Source organism: Aotus nancymaae, unplaced genomic scaffold (assembly GCF_030222135.1).
Source record: "Aotus nancymaae isolate 86718 unplaced genomic scaffold, 86718_ANA_hifiasm-v0.15.2.pri h1tg000057l, whole genome shotgun sequence".
Lineage (NCBI taxonomy): Eukaryota > Metazoa > Chordata > Mammalia > Primates > Aotidae > Aotus > Aotus nancymaae.
The window spans coordinates 25920536-25937502 of NW_026988471.1; the positions used below are offsets into that span (position 1 = coordinate 25920536).

At 43.9% G+C, this 16967-nt stretch overlaps 1 protein-coding gene across 2 annotated transcripts in view; it reads left to right on the forward strand.

The window, feature by feature from the left end:
• The window catches only part of DPYSL5 (dihydropyrimidinase like 5), a 97821-nt gene that overhangs the window by 36220 nt on the left and 44634 nt on the right, over positions 1–16967 (forward strand). For both annotated transcript variants that reach the window (XM_012475548.3, XM_012475549.3), the window contains exon 2: positions 10262–10526. In XM_012475548.3, coding sequence (XP_012330971.1) covers positions 10266–10526 — 261 coding nt within the window. In that variant the 5' untranslated portion in view covers positions 10262–10265. The remainder of the gene's footprint in view (positions 1–10261; positions 10527–16967) is intronic.

The window sequence follows — 16967 nt, forward strand, 5'->3', positions numbered from 1 at the left end:
CTAGTTACAGTACTATCCCCTCCCTACCACCCCGCCTCCACCCCAAATTCCCTATTCCCAGCTTGCATATCACCTTAACACGAACCCATAAATGGTTCAGGAACATAATGCCACAGAATCAGAAAATTGGAGGAGACAAGCTGTGAATAACTTGATAAATCTAGGATTTTGGATATCCAAAGATAGCCACCATCTTGCTGTAGAAGGCATCATTAATTCCCTGAGTAATTTGTAAAAATCATAAGATCCCTATACTTTCAGCGTGACACCTTCCCATTAGTCCTGGGCTGGTTCCTTTCAGTTCAAGGTCACTCTTGATAAAGTCCAGGGACTGGAGCAAAAATTGGAAGTAAACTTAATAGTCTATGCAGCTCTAGGATTCCATACTTATTTATATATTTATTTATTTTCTTTCTTTCTTACTTTTTTGAAATGGAGTTTTACTTTGTTGCCTAGGCTGGAGTGCAGTGGGGTGATCTCAGCCCACTGCAATCTCCACCTCCTGGGTTAAAGTGATTCTTCTGCCTCAGCCTCCTGAGTACCTAGGATTACAGGTGTGTGTAATTTTCGTATTTTTTGTAGAGATGGGGTTTCACTATGTTGGCCAGGCTGGTCTCGAACTCCTGACCTTAGATGATCCACCTGCCTCAACTTTCCAAAGTGCTGGGATTACCAGTGTGAGCATCCATGCTCAGCCACAATTTATTCTTTCTAATGGCATTTAACTGTCTGGAATTTTTCCCATTCTGCCTGGGATGACAAACATGTGTTTTTGAATTATTTTGTTTGCATAGATAAAATAACTGGATGATCGGAGTTTTTGGCAAAACATATGGCCATGTGGGATGTAGCCAGAAGTCTTTAAAGGAGGTGACATCTCTTTTAAGGCCCAGTTGTTACTTACATTGCTGCTCATTTCTGTCTATGTGATGTCTTTGTTTGAGCTGCTTTAACAAAACTACCATAGAGTGGGTGGCTTAAACAACAGAAATTTATTCCTCAGAGTTTTGAAGGCTGGAAAGTCCAAGATCAAGTTGAAGCTGAAGGTTCCTGTTGAGGGTTCTCTTCCTGGCTTACAGATGGATGCCTTCTTGCTGTGCCCTCACATGTCAGGGAGAGAGCTATCTCTCTCCTTTCTCTTCTTCTAAGGACACTAATCTCATTCATGAGGGCTCACGAAGGCCTCCCAAAGGCCCCACCTCCAAATACTATCACATCGGGGATTAGGCTTCAACATATGAATGGGACACAAACATTCCATTCATTGCATGTAGTGGGCCAGAGGGCCAGATATTGGCTCTGTCTACACAATTATTATGTTTTGGAATAAACTGAGTGATTTGAAGTATCATCAATTGGTAAAATTAATGCTGACCTTCTGGAGAGCTTATACTTCTTTCTGACCACAACCTCTGGCAAGAATGTTACCTGGATTTGCTGCAATTGGAGCAGAGGGAAGAGAGTACCTTTATGGTGTTTAAAAGCCTGCATAGTGTAGAAAAAAAAAGCCTGCATCACAACAATTGCCCTCAAATCTCTTCCCTTCTGGGGGACATTCCCGTGAGGTCCAGAGTATCCACTCCACTCACCCACCCTCTGACTGATTCCATCACTATGTTCATACACAAGTGCACACACAGACAGCCTGTGCTGCAGAGAGAGATCAGCAACGTCCTCCCTTTGTTGAGTTCAGCAAAGACTAGCAAGGAAAGCTGTAAGAATAAGGTGCTAATGAGGTTACTGGAGAAGGTGAGCAGCATGATGAGTGCCCACAGTCCACAGTGAGGCAGGATTGGAAGGGGTTAGCATCTTGGGGACTTAGGCTACTTAGAAAGATAGGAATGTAGGCAGGGGATACTGATGCAATAGGCTTCCTACCATCACCATGCAACTAGTCTTACCCATTCCAGCTCTGGTCTCTGTAATATGGGGAAAGATTCCCAGTTTAGACCAGTATCTGTCAAGTTCACTTTTATGTCTTTAGGCAAGAAGTGTGCCCTTTACACTTTAGTCAGTTATTAAAGCAGTTATTTGCATTCCTCTTGCTCCCTAGACTGAGTTTCTTAAGAGCGGGGCCTGTGTCTTTTTCAGAGTTGTCTCCAGTGGAAAGGAGTGAAGTTATAGAATATTTTCGTGCACACAAATGTTCTAAAATTTTTAAAGTTTAAAAAGATATTCTCCAAAAGCACCCTGGGCAGGGAGCGTGTTAGACAACTGTGCTGTGATATTATCCAAACAATCCAGTGTAGGCCTAGAAGTCCCAAGACCTTGGGAACCCCGGGGCTGAAGCCCTGTAGGCTGCTCTGACAGCAGCCCATGTGGAAAGCTGAAATTCTGCACAGTTGGGCCTGGAGGCTGGGCCATCACTCACACTGCAGTGTCTCCACTGAGCAGCTTCAGATCTGGGGTCCAGCTCACCCCACCTTCTGTATGCCTCAAGGCTATTAATCTGCTCAGGCTGTCATAACAAAATACCACATACTGGATGGTTTAAACTACAGAAATTTATTTTCTCACAGTTCTGAAGGCTGGAAGTCCAAGATCAGGGTGCATCAGGGTCAGGTTGTGGTGAGGTCTCTCCTCCCGGCTGGTCAGTAGCTGCCTTCTCACTGTGTCCTCACGCGGCCTTTCTTCTGTTCCTGTGCCTGGGGAGAGAAAGCAAGCTCTCTGGCATCTTCTCTAACAAGGACACTAATCCTAGCAGATCAGGGCCCTGCCCTTATGACCTCATTTGACCCTTAAAACTTTCTAAGAGGCCCCATCTCCAAACAGCCATGCTGGGGTTAAGGCTTCAGCATATGAATTAGAGGGGACGCATACATCTAGTCCATAACAACTTTAGAGACAAACTGTCTGGCTTTCAATCTCTGTTACAAACTAGTTGTGGGACCTTGAGGACATTCCTTGAACTTTTCTAAGCCTCAGCTTCCTCTTGGTAAAAATGGGGGCAATGATGGTACCTATCTCTGGGCATTGTAAGGATTAAATCAGATGACATACACAATGGGCCTAGTGAAGGGCCCAGTATATAGTAGGTGACCAGTAATTATTAGTTAACTTTATTAATAGGGTCCTCTAAGTTCTGAGAATGAATTTCTTAAACGGTAGTCCTAGGAGAGCAACCTAGCCTGGATTTCCAGGACCAGCCCAGGCCTGCATGAATGGGATTCCTGGGCCAGAGAGGTTCCAGGGCTCCCCAGTATTCTGCAAGGGAGCCAGGCCTCTTCAGAGCCTCGTTAACCTCCAGAGATTTTTAATTAGGAAGTGAAAAAAATAGGCTGAGAGGTGGTGGCAGCCCAAAGCCCCATCTATTTCTCCCTCACTCATCTCCTTTCAAAAAGAATGGCAGAGGGAGGAACCGAGCCAGCTGGATCTGAATGAAGGGTCACTTTGGATTCCTTCTGGCTTCTTTTTAGTTAAAAACAAAACAAAAAACAACTTTTTGTTGTTGTTGCTGTTTATTTTTGTTTTTCTTTTGAGACGGAGTCTGTTGCTCAGGCTGGAGTGCAGTGTTGTGATCTCGGCTTACTGCAACCTCCCAGGTTCAAGCAATTCTCCTGCCTCAGTTTCCTGAGTAGCTGGGACTACAGGCATGTGCTACCATACCCGGCTAATTTTTGTAATTTTAGTAGAGACAGAGTTTCCCCATGTTGACTAAACTGGTCTCAAACTCCTGACCTCAAGTGATCTGCCTCCCTCAGCCTCCCAAAGTGCCGGGGTTACAGGTGTGAGTCACCAAGCCTGAACTAAAAAAAAGCCTTTTGAACATATATTTTCATATTATATGTTCCTCCTACAATGTATTATATAAATTGTAAAATCCAGAAACTTATGAAGGACATAAAACTCACCTGGAAGTCTTCTACCCAGAGTTAATTCTAACAGACTTTCCCTTAAGTCAGGTAGACTTAAATCTGGAGCCCATCCCTCCCCCTGGAGTTACCTGATGTTTAATGGGCTGCTTGTTATTTTCAAAACCTCTGTTTATTTCTCTTAAAGTGGGGCTAATACTTCCTGCCTTGTTCCCACTTTGTGGGGGTTGCTGTGTGAATGCATGTAAAGTGCCAGGCACAGGGTGTTTATTTACTGAGAGCTCTTATTCTGTTGAAGACAATGTCCTTGGCTTTTGATTCTAGCATCAAAGCTCAGACAAAAATTCTCAGTAAACTATTATCACACTGCTCTTTCACGTTCTCCAACCTCCAGGCATGTGCTACTAACATGTAAGCAAACCCATCTTGTCATTTGCAACGTTGACATGATAATTATGCAGCAATTTTTCCAGCATAAGTATTCCTATTTTTCCTCTTACCTTAAAGCTGCTTTAAAAGGTGAAGATTAAGCCAGACATGGTGGCATGGTTACTTAAGAGGCTGAAGCTAGAGGATTGCTTGAGCCCAGGAGTTCAAGTTCAGTCTGGGCAATAAAGTGAGACCCCTTCTCTTAAAAAAAAAAAAAAAAAAAAAAAAAATTTAAGGTGAGGATTATATATTTGCACAGAGGATTGGATTTGTGTCTTCTTTCAGCAACCTCTACTCTCACCATCATTTATCTTTTTTTTTTTTTTTTTTTTTTTTTTGTCAGTCTCACTGTGTCTCCCAGGCTAGAGTGCAGTGGTGTGATCTCTGCTCACTGCAGTCTTGACCTCCTGGGCTCAAGTGATCCTTCCACCCACCCCCCTAGTAGCTGGGACTATAGGCACATGCCACCACAACTGGCTAATTTTTGCATTTTTTGTAGAAACAGGGTTTTGCCATGTTGCCCAGACTGGTCTCGATCTCCTAGACTCAAGCAATCCTCCTACTTCGACCTCCCAAAGTGCTGGGATTACAGGTGTGAGCCACCGCACCTGGCCCATTTCCCTCTTTTAAAGCAAACTGAGAATCTGGATCTCTCCTTTCCTAGTCACACTTGGGCTTGGCTTTATAATAAGGCCAGCGGGAGGGAGAGATGGCATCTCTCAGACTTCTGGGCTTCCTTTCTCTGTCCACCACCCAAGAACCAAACCCATTTTCTTATTATTGCATATGAAATTAAAACTCCAGTTTTTAGATTTTAGGACAAAAGACCCCTTGAAATATGTTCAGCTTCACCTCAGCTCCAAACAATAGGCTTGTGGCTGTGGCTGTCTCCTCTTCCCTAGTCTCTCCAGCCTAACTCCTCCCCACTGCCTCTCTGCCCTGGCGCCTTCCACTCTAGGGGAGCAGGGCGTCTTCTCCCCAGAGGTCAGAATGATACCCTGCAGGGAGCAGATGTTCCTGGAGCACAATTGTCACTCCCAGCCACCTGCCTTGTTTCCCAGCACTCCCTCAGGCAGCAGCCCCCAAGGGCCATGCTTTCCTTACGTCAGGAGAACCTGGTGGTTGAGGCTCCGTATAAGCTTTCTTGTTTGTTGTTGAGATTCCATGCACTCGAGCCTGGCCAACTTGGCAAAAAATAAACCAACTGTATCCAGGAGAACAGCTATGATCTCCAAATATCTGACATGTATGCTTACAAGAGGTACTCCTTTAATAGCTCCCCAAGGCCTTTCATCCTGGACACAGCCTTCCCAGAACTTGCCTGGTAGCAAGACAAAGTTAAATGATGAGGATGAGAGAAAATATGTTGCTTCCTTTGTTCTATTCACTGTAATTAGCTGTGTTAGAAAAATTGAGCCTTATCCTAGACATAGAGTTGCCAAATATCCCTGAAAACAAGTATGGAATTGATCTGCTACTCATTGCTTTAAACCATTTTGATTGTGTTAGAGTGCAGCAAGTAGATGGAGCTATTTCGTTTATTCACCAGTTTTGAGTATTCTGTACTGGATGCTGAGGATGAGGAGTGGGCAGAGAAAAAGATGACTGATAGGACTACCTTTGAGGACCCTACTCCACAAGTGGAGAGAGAATCTGGTGCCATGAAGGCAACGGATCTAGTGAAGGCACAAAGAGAGTCAGAGAAAACTTTTCAGAAGAGGGGACAATCAGGCCCTGAAGAATGAGAAATTTACTGCATATAAAAGTGGGCTTTATTTGACCTCAGGGACATACTGCAATGGCATACTGCTGGTCAGAGTTTGTTCTATATTGTCTAAGCCTAAATGTAAATATTTTCTCTTCAGATACCTAAGGATCAAGAGAGTTGCATATCATTATTATTATAAATCCTTATTATAAATAATTTATATTATAAATATAACAATTTTATACAATTATAATTATATAATTTATGTTATAAACATAAATCCTTATTATAGATAATTTCTTATTTATTTTGGATATTAACCAAAGTGAGCCCCTGGATGTAATTTTAAACAACTCACCATGACTACGGCTATCTAAACTGCCCTCAGCACTGGCCCCATTTCCTATGTGCACCCCATTTCACTTCTCGTGTCCCTGCATTGCCTTCCCCACATCCACACTCTCCTCAAATCCACTCACTCTGTACCGCTCCCACGAGCTCTGAGCCCCCAGCTTTGCAGAGCAGAGAGAATGCAAACTCACTTGTATGCCTGTCTCTTCTGTACCTGCACATTTCCCCCCTCCTACAAGCCTTTGATCTTAACCTCTTTCTTATCTCTTTCCTCTTTTGTGATGTGGCCATATTAATACCTTCCCCACAGTACTGTTGGAGGGATCTAATCAAGCAAGCCATGTAAATTGACAAGTAAGGGCCTTGTTTGTTGAGGCCTTCTGTTAATGATGGTTGCCATTATTCTATGCTACCTCCTTCAGGAGCTCACATTATAAATAGTCCCTAATCTCTTATAATTTTAATCTCTCTCTTGGCTCCTTTTTCATTTCCTGAAAAATATTAGTTCTAAAATTGATACTTTCCCTCAGCCATCCTCCTTGGACCATTTCTAGGCTTTCTTTACTCACAGAGATCTTGATGGCCATATATGCAGTTTCCACAAACTTGTCTTCAATAAGAGTTCATCAAGACTCACTGATTTCCAAAGCATAGGTCAAGATCTTCTGTGGTCCTTGCCCCACTTCACTGCATGACCACATTTAAAATGCTAAGGGAAGGGAGCTCTGCAGAGGCAGGAGTATTCAGTGGTGTCAAATGCAGCTACTTGATGCATTATCCATTTTGAGTTAATTTTTACATAAGATTTTAGGTTTAAATTGAGGCTGGGTTTTTGGCCTGTGGATATCCAACATTATTTATTGGAAAGACTGTCCTCTCTTCATTGAATTGCTTTTGCATCTTTGTCAAAAATCAGTTGACCATAGCTGTCAAGATCACGCAGTCTTGATTACTATAGCTACGTAATAGGTCTTGGAATCAAGTAGACTGATTCCTCTGACTTTATTCTTTGTGAAAGTTGCTTTAGCTGTTCTTGTTCCTTTGCCAAGCCACATACATTTTGAAAATAATATACAATAGATTTTTGCTGGGATTTTAACAGGAATTGCATTAAACATGTATGTCAATTTGGGGAGAATAGAGACTATGTTGAGTCTTCTAATCCATGAACGTGGTATGTTTCTCCACTTACTTAGATTGTCTTTGACTTCTTTCATTGGCATTTTGTAGTTTTCAGCAAACAAGTCCTTTAATGTGTTTTTTTTTCTTTTTTTATATTGACAGATAAAGTTGTATGTGTTTGTTGTGTACAAGATGATATTTTGAAGCACATATGCATTGTGGAATGATTAACTCCAGTTAATTAACATATGCATTACCTCATATGAGAGGTTAGAACACTTGATATCCACCGTCAAAGTATTTTTCAAGAATACAATGTTATTATTAACTATAGTCACCATGTCGTACAATAGATCTCTTGAACTTATCTAACTGAAATTTTGTATTCTTTGACCAACATTTCCCCAACTCCCTTCTACCCCAATCACTCCAGGCACTGGTAACCATCATTCTGTTCTCTACTTCTATGGATCAAATTTTTTTGATTCCACCTAGGAGTGAGAGCATGTGGTATTTGTCTTTCTGTGCCTGGCTTATTTTACTTAACCTAATGATCTCCAGATTTATCCAAGTTGTTACACATGACAGGGCTTCCCCCTTTTTTATGGCTGAGCAGTATTCTATTGTGTATATATACATTTTTTTAATCCATTCATCCTTTGATGGACACTTAGGTTGATTCCATATATTGGCTATTGTGAATAATACTGCAGTAAACAAGGAAATGCAGATATCTCTTTGACATACTGATTTCATTTCCCTTGGATATATACCCAGTAGTGGGATTGCTGATCATATGGTAGTTCTATTTTTAAGTTTTTAAGGAATCTCTATACTGATTTCCATAATGTACTAATTTACATTCCCACCAACAGTGTACGAGGGTTCCCTTTTCTCCACATCCTTGCCAACACTTGCTATCTTTCATCTTTTTGAAAATAGTCATTCTGACAGGTGTGAGGTGATGATCTCATTGTGGTTTTGACTTATATTTCTCTGATGATTAGTGATACTGAACATTTTTTGATAAATCTATTGGCCATTTGTATGTCTTCTGAGAAATGTCTATTCAGGTTTTTTTGCCCATTTTTAAATTGAGTTGTTTTCTTGCTGTTGGGGTCTTTCAATTATTTATTTTGGATATTAACCTCTTGTCAGATGTATAGTTAACAAATATTTTCTCTCATTCTGTAGGTTTTCTCATTACTGTTGATTGTTTCCTTTGTTGTATAGAAACTTTTTAGTTTGATGCAATCCCATTTGTCTATCTTTGCTTTTGTCTTCTGTGCCTATACATGTTTTCTTAAGATTTATGTCTATTTCACTTTTTCTGAGTGTCCATGTGCTCATTGCTAGTGTATAGAAAAAAGTAGCCTTTTGTATATTGATCTTTTAACTTGTGACCTTGCTAAACTGATTTATTTGTTCTAGGAGATTTTTTTTGGTAGATTCCTTGGGATTTTTTTTATGTGGATCATCATGTCATCTGCAACTAGGGACAGTTTTGTTTTTTCCTTTTCAATCTATATGCCATTTTTTTCATTTTGTTTCCTTATAGTGCTGGCTAGAATAACCTATGTTGACTAGCAGTGGCAAAAGTAGACATCCTTGCCTCGTTCTGAATTGTAAGGGGAAGTATTTAGCCATTCGCCATTAAATCTGATGTTAGCTGTAGGTTTTTTGTAGATGTTCTTTATCAAGTTGAGGAAGCAACTCTCGCTCCCTACTTTTCTGAGAGTTTTTATTATGAATGGGTGTTGAATTTTGTCAAATGCTTTTTCTGCATCAGTTGATATGATTTTGTGATTTTTCTTCCTTAGCTTATTAAGATGGTGGATTACATTGATTGTTTTTCAAATATTGAACCGGTCTTGCATTTTTTTAATAAACCCCATTTATGTGGTGTCTAATTCTTTTTATATGTTGCTGAATTCTATTTGCAAATATTTTGTTAAAATTTTTTAATATCTATATTAATGAGAGATATTGCTCTGTAGTTTTCTTTTTGTAGCGTCTTTGGTTTTTGGTATCAGGCCAATACTGGCTTCATAAAATGAATTTGGAAGGGTTTCCTTCTCTTCTGTTTTCTGGATGAGATCGGTATTAATTCTTCTTTAAATGTTTGGAAGAGTTCTCCAGCTTTTAAAAACTGTTGATACTGGGGACACAATCTGGCCCAAATAAACCTGAATCTGTAGGGGTGGGGCTTGAGCATAGGTAATTGTCAAAAGCTACCCAGGTGAGCTTAATGTACAACTAGCTGTGGAACTAAGTGTTGGTTGTGGACTTCTTGAAGCCAACATAGAAGCATGAAGGAAGTAGAATCCATCTGAGGAATGTCATGAATTAAACAGCTGTGAGGTTTGGAGAGTTCAGCTCTGAGACACACCCCCAGAGGCGCTGGTGTTTTCAGGGTACCATGCAGTGTAAGGGAGACATTGGTTGTATAAGACATGTGGGTTCTACCTGGCTGCTTGAGAGCCATAAATTCCTTAGCAATTTCAGCTTTCTCATCTGTAAAATGTGACTCCTTGAGTTGTTTTGAGGATAAAATGAGATAGAAGATGTAAAAATGCTTTGGAACTCACAGCCTTTAGGAAAAGTAAAAAATGATGCTTCTGTAGGCCCCAGCTTCTCCCTTACTGCCACTGTGTCCTGATTCCTAATAAGTCCCTCTGGGAAGCCAGTGGGAGGCTTGTGACTCCTGCTGGCTGTAGGGGAAACGTCCTCTTCTCTGCTCACTTACCCTGACCATGGAGTTTGGGCTCTGATAGGAGGGATGGGGCCCTGGAAACAGTGAGAAAGGACTTTGACCTTGACCGTGCTCACCTTTTTGTAGGAACATGCTTGCCAACTCAGCCAGCGTGAGGATCCTCATCAAGGGAGGCAAGGTGGTAAATGATGACTGCACCCACGAGGCTGACGTCTATATTGAGAATGGCATCATCCAGCAGGTGGGCCGCGAGCTCATGATCCCTGGCGGGGCCAAGGTGATTGATGCCACAGGAAAACTAGTGATCCCTGGTGGCATCGACACCAGCACCCACTTCCACCAGACCTTCATGAATGCCACGTGCGTGGACGACTTCTACCATGGGACCAAGGTAATGCTCCTGTTTGCCAAAGGTGGCTTCCTCTTTGGCTCTTTCATTCTGCTTCTGGGGCTGCTCCACACTAGACTCATGTGAACCAGGTGCTCCCAGGGTATTGCTGGCAGAAGAAGGGTGTGTCAGGGGCCACTGTGGCAACTAGAGTAGGGATTTCCAGCTTCATGTCACAGATTTCCATAATTACAGAAAAGAAGGCATATAGGACTGTTTTGCTAATCATGTCATTTACCCAAGTACCCAGGCTGAGAACCAATTTTATTTTTATATTTTTATGTGATGTAATACCAAGCTAGAGGAAGAAGAGAATAAGCTGGTGGTGGTTATTGTGTCAGGGAGTGGGTTGGTCTGATGGACTTCTTTATGTATGATAAACTGAATTAAACCCCCAAAGACTAAAAGACAAATATGCCTCTTCTAGATGATGAGACACCTTCTATTACCTCTCCTAGCTTGTTTGTTATTTTAAAAAAACAACTGGAAAATTGTTGGTGGTGGGTTCTCTTTTCAGAGTGAGTTACCCTGGACAGTATTTAACAGTTACTGAGCTGGACCTGAGCTACTGTAAGTTCCTAAATGCCAAATACAAAAATTCGGAAGAAAAACTAGGAGCAGACTACATTCTGCACAAAGAGCCATGAATGGGCTTTTTTACCCTTCCTATGTGTTCCAGAAACCTCTGTCATTGCTGTCATCCCTCTTCCTTGTGATTTTCTATCTCATGCTGGACTCTCCCTGGACATCAAACTGTGGGCTCCTTGAGGGCAAGGCCTGGCCATTTTCCTCTGCTTTCCCAGAGCCTGGACTGACCTGGAACTAGAGTAGCTGTCCTGTAAGTGTGCAGGCAGAGCCCAGGCCTGGGGACACAGCTTGAGGGGCCAGCCCCACCTCAGGCAGATGGCCCTTAAGGTCTCCTTGAGGACATGTCCCCTTCCCAATCTAGGGGCTGCAGACCAGACCCTGGGAAGGCTGGGCTATGTGGAGTCACAATAGCCATTGCCCAGCTGTGCTGAGGCAAGGATGCTCCCTGGCCTAACCCTCTGGCATCAGGGCTACACCTGCTCATTCTAGCCAAGCCCAGGGAAGAGAGGTGGTAGGCAGACCCTCCCTGCTTCTGAGAATTCCCCCAGACCCTGCAAATGATGTTTTGATTATGAAATGGGGAACCCTATCCTCATAAACTCAGGGTCCTCTTGCAGGTTGCCTGGTGACAGTCGGGACCTTTCTGAAGTGAGTGACATATCCAGCTCACCATCCTCATGCACCAGGCGGGGGGGCCAGGCCTGTGGTTATTGTTGTCATTTTCACTGAAGTATAGCATATATACAGAGAAGTGCAGAAATTTTAAGTACACAGAATTGCCACAGTTGAATACACTTGTAACCAGCTCCCAAGTCAAGACACCAAATTTTACCAGCACCCAGAAGCTTCTCCAGTCACAGGTCCCCACCAGGGATAACCACTATCCTGACTTCTAATGGGCTTTTTAAAATAACAGCTTCATTGAGATATAATTCACATGTCATACAATTCATGTATTTAAAGTGTATAAGTCAATGGTTTTGGTATATTTATCACAGCTTGGTTTTGTCTGTCTATGTAGATGAAATGAAGCAGTACGTACCTTTGCATTGGCTTCTTTTGCTCAAAAATTCATAAATTCATTCACTTTCATTGCTTAATACTATTCCACTGCATAATATACCACATAGCAACTATCTGTCAGTAGGCATTTGGGTCATTGCTTGTTTGAGGCTATTACAAACATTGTCACTGTGAACATGTTCTTGTACATGTCTTCAGCAAACATGCCTGTATACATTTTGTTGGGCACATACTCCTAGGAATGGAATTGCAGGATCCATAGGGTACACATATATTCAGCTTTAATAGATAATGCCAAATAGTTTTCCAGGCTGGTTGTAACAATTTATGCTCCCAGCAGTAGCGTAAGAGAGGCCACAGTTTTTAACATTGACATCACCAGTCCATGCTGGGGTCCATTTTGTGGTATGCTCAGGCCTTGCACTAAAAATGCACCTTCCTAGTTACTGTCCCTGTTTTGGGGAGTCCTTTAGGACAGAATCAGGTGCCACACTGTCACTATGCTGTCTACTAGCCTCGCAGAGGGCAGACTGGCCTCCTTTGTCTCATTTTTCATATTGTCATCTGCTGGGGCCTCATTAGACAAGAGTGACTGCTTTTCCCCTGAGAGCCATCAGCTCTTTACAGCTGATAAAGTGCTCTGTACACATGTCTTTATGCAAGGTGGTGGGCAACTCTTGATCTTTTCTGCTTCTCATCCACATGAGCAGCTGCCTCCAGAAAACATCTAAAGGCTCCTGTGTGTTGAAAGGCCCCAGATCTCCCATTTCTGCAGATTTAGGCTGCCTTAGGAGCCCCAGTCCATGTCAGGCCCTAGTTGTAGGGAATTTAAGAGACCTAACTCCAAGCCACCTTGGCAGCTGGTGTCACTTAAACTGACACTTTGTTATATCCATGCCCTAAGCACAATCATAATTGTCCCTGTGCCCCAGCCCTCACATTAAGCCTCTGTTGTAGTGGCCTCGTTCTACCTGGACTCCATTAGTAGATCCTGGCCAGGGTCCTGAAATTCCTGCCCCTGACCCCTCTACTCCACACCAGGATTTCTCCTTTACATTGTGGCTCCTGCAGCCAAATGGTGTGACTTCCCACTTTCTCTTGTTCCTGAAAATCTCCTGGGGAGAGAAAATATTCTCCTACTGAAATGCTGATGGGGATGGGTGGATTTAATTATCCACACCGCCTGTGGCACCCGTGCAGAGGCTGGGCACCATGATGGACGCTGCTGACCTACTTAGTATGCTCTAAGAAAGGTTGATTTACTTTAAGCATCTGGGTTTATAATAGAACAGTAATCCCAAGGAAAATCTCACCCGAGCGATTAGCCAAGAAAGAAGGAGAGATCAAGTCGCATCTTTTTGTTCTTGTCAGACAGATCACAGTGCCCTGAACCCTGCACACAACCCCCCCTCCGCTCCCCTGCTTGTTGATTTGGCAGCAGCAGCAGCCAGGACTAGAAAAACAAAACAGTTGAAAGCCTGGCCTTTCTGAGAACATCTGGGCCTCCATTGTACTTGGTCTCCAGGGATTTCTCTCCAGCACTTCTTCAGCCCATGCCTCGCTGGTCCCCGCCTCTGAAAGAGGCTGTGGCAGGCTCTGCCTGCCTCCCCTGCTCACAGCCTGGTCACTTGACCCTCCTCCCTGCCCCAGGCACCGCAACTCCCACACCCTACCACCTGTAGGCCCCGCCCTCCCCAGGCCCAGAACCAGGGTTTCCAGAAGGTTCCAGGACCACCTGCTCACTAACAATACAGACCCCATTCCAGAAAGAAGGTTATCTCCGTGGGGTGGCAGGGGAGAGGGAGTGAGGAGGGAGAGCCAGTGACACTGTGTTCATGAAGGACCAGAAATTTAGTCTGGTTGAGAGGTCTCATATTATTATTCTGCTTAAGTAGATGTTGCACTGTCTCTTTCATATGTATCTAAGTATTGCAGAGTAAAGAATGTTCTTACAGGCTCTTGAGCTCCACCCACCAATGTTTCTCTAGGGCCAGGTGAAAATCATCAGAATCAGGTTTTTAAAGCTATGGGCATTCACATGCCAACCAGGTATGTGGCAAAATAAAAATAGAAATAAAAATAAATACAGGTATCAGCCCTTCACTAAGATATTGATAGAAAGGGCAGACATGTGCAACTGAACAAGCTCCCTATGTATCTTTTCTGCCTCCTTCTCCCCCAAAAATATTTTAAGAACCGCTGTGTAGGCCAGTGATTTTCACCCTTTGGAAGCAAATTACATTAGAACTGTCAGGCGTGTAAGCCAGAGCAGCTCCATCTTAAATAGGGGCTGGATAAAATGAGACTAAGACCTACTAGACTGCATTCCCAGACGGTTAAGGCATTCTAAGTCATAGGATGAGGTAGGAGGTCGGCACAAGATACAGGTCATAAAGACCATGCTGATAAAATAGCTTGCAGTGAAGAAGCCGGCCAGGTCCCACCAAAACCAAGATGGCCACAAGAAGTGACCGCTGGTCGTCCTCACTGCTACACTTCCACCAGCACCATGACAGTTAATAAATGCCGTGGCAACATCAGGAAGTTACCCTAGATGGTCTGAAAAAGGGAGGCATGAATAATCCACCTCTTGTTTAGCATATCATCAAGAAATGACCATAAAAATGGGCCCTGGGGCTGCTCTGTCTATGGAGTAGCCATTCTTTTATTCCTCTACTTTCTTTTTTTTTTTTTTTTTCTGAGATAGAGTCTTGCACTGTCACCCAGGCTAGAGTGCAAAGGCGCAATCTCGGCTCACTGCAACCTCCGCCTCCCGGGTTCACAAGATTCTCCCACCTCAGCCTCCCAAGTAGCTGGGATGACAGGCGCACACCACCACACCTGGCTAACTTTTTTGTATTTTTAGTAGAGACGGAGTTTCACTATGTTGGCCAGACTGGTCTTGAACTCCTGACCTTGTGATCCCCCTGCCTCAGCCTCCTAAATACTATTCTTCTTTCTTAATAAACTTGCTTTTGCTTTGCACTGTAAACTTGCCCTGAATTCTTTCTTGCACAAAATCCAAAAACCCTCTCTTGGGGTCTGGATAGGGACCCCTTTCCTGTAATAGAACCACTTGGGGAATTTTTGAAAGATCCAGTGTCCAGTCTCCAACTCAGACCAGTTAACTCAATGCCTCTAGGTCTGTGTCCTCCCCATCATCCCTGGTGATTATGAGGAACTTTGAGGGGTTTTGAGTGGCACAGGCTGTACTCCTGTTGCCCGTCTGACCCTCACTTGTGAGCCAGGGCTGACATCCAAATCCCCTGGGTCTGCCTTGGGGAAGCTTGGGCCTGTCTTTGTGTGTCTTTGTGTGTGTGTGTGTGTGTGTGTGTGTGTGTGTGTGTGAGAGATGGAGTCTTGCTCTGTCACCTAGGCTGCAGTGCAGTGGCGTGATCTTGGCTCACTGCAACCTCTGCCTTACGGGTTCAAGCGTTTCTCCTGCCTCAACCTCCTGAGTAGCTGGGATTACAGGCGCGCACCACCACGCCAGACTAATTTTTGTGTTTTTAGTAGAAACAGGGTTTCACCATATTGGCCAGGCTGGTCTCGAACTCCTGACCTCATGATCCACCCACCTCGGCCTCCCAAAGTGTTGGGATTACAGGCGTGAGTCACCGAGGCCTGTCTTGTTTTGACCTTGCTGGTCTTTCTTATTTGCTTGTCTCTTTCTATTCACATTGCAGTGACCCCTGGTTGGGCTCCCACACCCCAGCCCAGGACCCAGAGCTTCTGTGCTTGTTAAGCTCCCTAGCCTGGTGTTCTGCCCTCTTGTCTGTACCTATGGCAATCATCAGTGAGAGAGAAGTTGGCAGTGGCAGAGATGCCATCAAACAGAAGTCCACTTGGGGCTGGCCCTCTTCTCTGAGGGTCCAGAGACTCCCTCTTGTCTGTGCCAGAGGCTATCCAGTCCCAAAGACCTTCCCACCAACTCAGAATTAGCATCGAGGAATCTTACAGGCAACCTGTGGGGGAAGCCAAATCCTAACCAAGAGTGCTTGTGCAGGATGGGACCAGCCTAGGGAACAGCCGGTAGCGCAGGTTAGGGTGACCTGACACCCCCGACCCCCATGAAGAATTCTGCCCCTCCCTGCCCTTTCACTGCAGAGGACTGGACCCCATGCCCCACTAGGACATAAATGAATTCCCACTGGTGCCCAGCCCTGCCAGCTTCCTTACCAAGGATCCCATTTGCCACTTGGCAGGTTGCTTTTGCTACTTTTGTCTTCAAAATGTGCTTTTGTGGAATGAAGCCTATAAATGCTGCTCGCTTCCTTTCTTCCATTTCTTCAACTTCAGTATCCTGTTTCTGTTAAATGCTGGCCAGAATTTTGTTCCCATCTTTAAGCTCTGCAATGACACTTCCTGCTCGTGGGGATCCAGACTCATATGGTCTTACTTTTTAATTGATGTTCTCAAGTTCACATATCTCTCCATCCCTGTAAGAAGCTGGATGGTACCTTAGAAATCATCTAGTCCCACCTACCCATTGATAGGAGACCCAGAGAGAATGAATGAACCTGCCAGGTGCTGTGACTTATGCCTATAATCCCAGCACTTTGGGAGGCCAAGCATGGAGGATCACTTGAGCCTAGGAGTTTGAGAACAGCCTGGGAAACATGGCAAAACCCCATCTCTGCAAAAATTAGCCAAGCATGAAGGTGTAGACTTGTAGTCCCAGCTACTCAGGAGGCTGAGTGAGGAGGATCACCTGAGCCCAGGAAAGTCATGGCTGCAGTGAGCTGTGATTGCTCCACTGCACTCCAGCCTGGTGACAGAGGTTGGCCCTGTCTCAAAACAAAAACAAGAGCAGGAGTTTGAGGATACATGAGT